The sequence below is a fragment of the Nestor notabilis genome, unplaced genomic scaffold, assembly GCF_000696875.1.
Source record: "Nestor notabilis isolate BGI_N333 unplaced genomic scaffold, ASM69687v1 scaffold26128, whole genome shotgun sequence".
NCBI lineage: Eukaryota > Metazoa > Chordata > Aves > Psittaciformes > Psittacidae > Nestor > Nestor notabilis.
In genome coordinates, this window is record NW_009941913.1 from 1 (window position 1) to 6048 (window position 6048).

At 43.5% G+C, this 6048-nt stretch overlaps 1 protein-coding gene across 1 annotated transcript; it reads left to right on the forward strand.

Annotated features, from left to right (window-relative positions):
• Window positions 1-373: 373 nt before the first annotated feature.
• Window positions 374-5736, forward strand: ATP5C1 (ATP synthase, H+ transporting, mitochondrial F1 complex, gamma polypeptide 1). Its single transcript, XM_010021129.1, is given in 8 exon segments — window positions 374-404; window positions 1333-1464; window positions 2782-2986; window positions 3173-3195; window positions 3198-3306; window positions 3649-3713; window positions 4346-4501; window positions 5636-5736. Coding segments are annotated over 8 exon segments (810 nt in total). The 5' UTR covers window positions 374-385.
• The last annotated feature ends 312 nt before the right edge of the window (window positions 5737-6048 follow it).

Here is a 6048-nt window from a genome sequence, read left to right on the forward strand (position 1 = left end):
GTAAAAGGGTAGTTCTGTGTGTGACAGGCTGTGCTTGTCGGGAAGCGGTGTACCCTCCTCTGCTTCGCTTTAATCGTTAATAAAACTAGTGCGCTTTCTTGACGTTTTACCTTTCTGATGCCCTGTTGCCTTCTGATACCCTCGTTTACACTGTGCTTGAGGCAGTGGTAATGCATGAAATGATACAGGAGGTGAGGAGAAGGATGGAAGCCGTGTGTGCAATGCACACTTTAGAGTAGCTTGTCACTGCTATAGATGCTTCTTAAGAAACAGCAGTTCTTAAGGTTTCATCCCTTAAGAACCTTGACAGGGCTTGGTTTGCTGCAGATCCAGTTGAACTATCCTAATTTCTCCCCCATTCGTTTTCAGGGGCCAAGTCAGGAACATGGCAACTTTAAAAGACAGTAAGTGCTGGTTTTGTTTGCTTCTGAGAGTGGGGAAGTGTTGCAGGAAAGCCCTAAATTCAAGTACAAGTCACCTGTTGTGTAAATTCATTGTGATACACTGTAATGTTGATCCATGAGCATGTCCTGTGTTGAACAAATGTCCTTCAGAAAAGGCATTGCTCTAAAAAGCTTTAGCACTAGTTTACATGCCATTTCAGCAAACCAATACAGTTTTACTTAAAGATATTGTACAAAATAACATTATCCTATATGCGAAACCAGATTTTAGTCACCTTTAAGAGTTAATTTCTTTTATGTTTATTTCCTTGTCCTTTTCTGTAGCATTTGGGGGGGAAAAAGGTTGACTGAATGGTTCTGCTTTGATAATGCTTCATTTAGCTGTTCTTCATAGGTTCTTATACAGGGATATTGCCTTGGAATTGTGCTTGTCTGTCAAACACCTGTTTTACTTTCTTTTTTGCATCAGTATTTTTATGAGTCTCATTCTGCCACAGTCTAAGCAGAGGAGGAAGTTCATTCTGGGTCTTCATAATATGGGGTCTTGTTTCTTTTCTCTCCTTGTCATCTGGGAGAAAGATGACAACATTCCTTTAATGATATATTTGTGAAACAGGCAGAAGTGGAATGAAAGAGGATTGTAAATAGATTTTATGTTGGATTAAATATTAAATAAATGTTATGTCTGGAGGAAAACCATATCTCTTGTAGGGGTGCATTTTGGTGAGCCAGATGACTACTTTTACTACTTCCTTACTGTTACTACTAAGGTCTTTTTTAAGGTTTATTTGTGCATTGTTTGTTTACTTCTTCTTCTTTGAGGAACTTGGCCAGATACTTTGGGATGACTGTTGCTAGCGTTTGATTGCTTGGTTTTGATATCATTATGCCCAGTACAGCCCATGACTTTCAATTCTTAACCTTGTAGTTACCAGGCGTTTGAAGTCCATCAAGAACATTCAGAAAATTACAAAGTCCATGAAGATGGTTTCTGCAGCAAAATATGCCAGAGCTGAGAGGGAGCTGAAGCCTGCCAGGATCTATGGAACGGGAGCTCTGGGTGAGAGGAGACTCTGGTGATGTGGGAGCAGAAGAGGAAGGTTTTCATGGGGGTGATGAAAGGCCTGGACTTTTTTAACCTTTCAGTGGTTTTCCCCAAAAGAATTTGCATCTCGAGGCCACTCTGAGCGTTCCTTTTAAGTAGTTTACAGAAAGTGATTTTTAAGAGTTCTAATGAGAAATTCGTAGAATCATAGAATCAAGTGGGTTGGAAAAGCTCATCAAGTCCAACTGTTCCCCAGCACTGCCAATGCCACCACTAACCCATGGCACTGAGGGCTTCACCTCCACAGTTTGTGAACACTTCCAGGGATGTGTCCCCTGGGCAGCCTGTTCCAATGCCTGAGCACCCTCTGGGCAAGGAATTGTTCCTCAGCTCCAGCTAAACCTCCCCCGGTGCAGCTTGAGGCCATTTCCTCTTGTCCCATCCCTTGTTCCTTGGGAGCAGAGACCAGCCACCTCCTGGCTCCATCCTCCTGTCAGGCAGTTGTAGAGAGCAATAAGGACCCCCCTGAGCCTTCTCCAGACTAAACCCCTCAGGTCCCTCATGTCCTTGTTCCTCATGACACTTGTGCTCCAGGCCCTGCTCCAGCTCTGCTACCCTTCTCTCGCCCTGCTCCAGCACCTCAACGTCTCTCTTGTAGTGAGGGGCCCAGAACTGAACACAGGATTCAAGGTGCAGCCTCACCAGTGCGCAGTGCAGGGGCACAAGCACTGCCCTGGCCCTGCTGCCACACTGGTGCTGATACAGGCCAGGATGCTGGTGGCTTCTTGGCTGCCTGGGCACAAGCTGCTTATGTTCAGCTCCATCAGTGAGCACCGCCAGGTCCTTTTCTGCTGAGCAGCTTTCGAGCTATTCATCCCCAATTCATGATGATTTCTGACTATGTTTTTAACTTCGGGTGGTTGCATGGTTGGTTTTGTCACTTGCCAGAGCACCACAGCTCAGAATATCTGTCCTGCTTCTATCTATTAGTGGAGTTGTGTTGTATCTCTATAGCACCTACAGCCACTTGCAAGACCTTCTTGTGAACTCTGGGGCTGCACATGCTTCTGGTGCACTGGCTTTGTGCAGTGACCTTAACTAAGTCATGGCATGGATTGTGTGATACCCGATCAGAGATGTGGCTGGTTTTGCACTGTCACCTCTGGTCAGGTCATGTGCAAGCTTGAATGAACAGGAGGGAGAAAAAATTAATCTGGCTGAGATTTGGAGCCCTTTTAGAAATGTTTTTAATTGGAATAATTCAAAGGTGTTTTGCTATGACCGATTTGCTTCTTGGCACCCTTAAAAACTTAACCATCCTTTCTTTTTTAGCTCTCTATGAGAAAGCAGAAATAAAGGCACCTGAGGACAAGAAGAAGCACCTCCTTATTGGTGTGTCCTCTGATCGAGGCCTGTGTGGTGCTATCCATACATCTATTGCTAAAACCTTGAAGAATGAGATTACCAACCTCTCAAATGCGGGAAAAGAAGTTATGGTGGTTGGAGTAGGTGACAAGATCAGAGGCCTCCTTCAGAGGTAAACAGGATGGGTCCCAGAACCCCCAAAAAGTTTGGTTTGGTGGCTTTGTTAGTATTCTGTGGTAGAAATGTCAACACAGCTTAGAAAGGAGGATATTGTATTCAATGGAAGTAAGTCTTGCTGCCACATAGTTGTACATTAGAGCATCCACTTGCTTCTAAGACAGATCTCATGTTCCTGCAGGACACATGGCAATTACTTCCTGCTAAGGTGGGACGGAGACCTCCGAGCTTTGGAGATGCCTCAGTCATTGCATTGGAGCTGTTAAACTCTGGCTATGAATTCGATGAGGGCTCTGTCATCTACAATCGGTTCAAGTAAGATTAGACTGGGACTGCACTGGAAAAGTAGTGGGTAGAAAGCTTCAAAGAGCACGTTGGTCTCCAAGTAATACGAAAATTATGACTTGTCATGTTTATTTCTTGAGGAGTGGGTATTTTCTGTGTGTGAAAGAGCCATTGGTGGGTTTTTTTGTGATTGAAATTCTCTTTGTACATTACATTTACAGTCAGCATGTTGTATCCATGTGGTTTCTGAGATCTCTTCATCAGGATTATAACAGAACTTTGTGGAATTGGGGGCCAAAAGCTGCCTCTCCTGATTTTGTTTTAAACACTCGATTTAGGGTTAGTTGAACTGAAGATGCTGTTTTTATCCAGGTCTGTCATCTCCTACAAGACCGATGAAAAACCAATCTTCTCCTTTGAAACAGTTGCTGGTTCTGGTAAGTAGTAAACTAGAAACCAGCAGTTACGTGAAGTGATATATCACACAGAGAGTATTCTGAACATGGGAATAGGATACTAATAATTGGTATTGGTAATGTGGTGTGTGTAACTAATATGGTATTGATAATATCGTGCATGTATCGTAAATTGAGCAGATTGTGTTATCTTGGCAGCCCAAAGCTGACTTAACAAGGTGCTGTGAGGTTAAAAGGAAAGGTTGTACTAATTTTGGTTTGAGATTCTTTCTCAAGCAAGAGCTGTGCATATGGAGAACTCTGTCAGTTCCAGTGTTTTCAGCACTGGAGTGACTTTGCATTGACTCTGTAAAACCACCCCAGAATGGTTCTGCAGCACTGTGTGGGAAAATTAAGCATAACATGCCAGTCCTGTGTTTGGTCTTGATCAGAATCTGACTTTCTGAGTATTAAATTAATCACATGACATACTTAACAAAATTTTTAATAGCAAAGATAATATGAAAGGACACAGGATAGGTAGAGAAAATCCCTTGGGATTGCCTGAAGTAGAGAAACAGGCTGGCCTAGCAGCCTTTTGCATGGTGGTGTATTGTTTTGCTAGAAATAGTATGTCCTGGATTTCTCTCAGTCTGCTCTTTCCTATTTTACAGAAAGCCTAAGTATCTATGATGATATTGATGCTGATGTGCTGAGAAACTACCAGGAATTTACACTAGCAAATATTCTCTACTACTCCCTGAAAGAATCCACCACCAGCGAGCAGAGTGCTAGGATGACCGCTATGGACAATGCTAGCAAGAATGCCTGTAAGTCCACTCTGTGGGTCTCTCGAGACTTCAGTACTTTAGCATGAGAGCACTGACCTCCCTTTTGTAATTCTTTGCTTCCAAAATGGTAAGAAATGAGCTGGTTTGTCTCTCAATTCTGTTTTGAGTTAGTCAGGCTTTAAACACTGCCAGGGATGGAGTATTTACCGCTTCTCTGGGCACCCTGTGCCAGCGCCTCAGCACCCTCACAGTAAAGAACTTCTTCCTTATATCCAACCTGAACATCCCCTGTTTCAGTTTGAACCCATCACCCCTTGTCATATCACTACAATCCTTGATGAAGAGTCCCTCTCCAGCATCCTTGTAGCCCCCTTCAGACACTGGAAGCTGCTCTGAGGTCTCCACGCAGCTTCTCTTCTCCAGGCTGAACAGCCCAAATGTTCTCAGCCTGTCTCCATATGGGAGGTGCTCCAGCCCCTGGTCACCCTTGTGGCCTCCTCTGTACTTGCTCCAACAGCTCCATGTCCTTCTCACAAGTATTCCTTGGAAGGTGTCCAGGCTGGGTAGAGCATGGCATATGCAATTGGTATTAGTGGGAGACAGCTTTTAATGTGGCATGCTGAGGAGATTCCAGCCTTAAGAAGGGTAGTGTTGCCTGAAGGACACTGGTGACTGAGTGAAGTTGGTGTGATGAGCAGTTGGGCTATCTGGAACTGTACGTGTGGCTTTCTGCTACCTCTCTTATCTTGACAGAGAGAGGTGATACCTTCTGTGTTTAGAAGAAAAATGAAGAAATAACACTTCAGAAAGATCTGTTTCCTTTTGCCAGAGCCACAATAACTTGAAGGAAATCACAATATAGTTAATTGACAGTAAAATCTAATTTAAAAGCAAGTAATGAATACTTCTGTTGTGTTAAATAGGCTGTGTCATACCATCATGTGTACTATCTATCAGCTGTTCTTCAGATACTTAACTCTGATGCCTCAAGCCAAATTATCAAGTTTCTAAATCGAGTGTTACCTATGGGGAAAAAATGAAAAGTGCAGCAAACCTCTTCCTTGTCGGCATGAATTTACAAGACTGCTTGATACTCTGTTCATACATCTTCTCCCTATCTGTATTTGTATACTTATTACATGTTTAAATCCAAATCTTATGGTTTTTTCCTAGCTGAGATGATTGACAAACTGACCTTGACGTTCAACCGTACCCGCCAAGCCGTCATTACCAAGGAGCTTATTGAGATCATCTCTGGTGCTGCTGCTCTGTGAGTACCTGTGGATACGTAAAACAGGAGTGGTTGCAATGCCATGTAATGTGTGTGTGTCCTACTTCAGGCAGGTGACCAGGGAAGGTTAGGGCATGAAGGTCGTAACACTGAAGGGAAGACAATCCATGGCATGAGTCTTGAGTTTTCCAGCTTGTGCAGTTCTACTAACAAGCGTGAAGTTTGACAGGCTTGGGTTTGGCCAGGTTAAGTTTAAAACGCTGGTAGAATAGATCTTTAGCCTCAACACATGCCTTTGTCTGAACATAGAATCATAGTATGGTTTGGGTTGGAAAGGACCGTAAGATCATCCAGT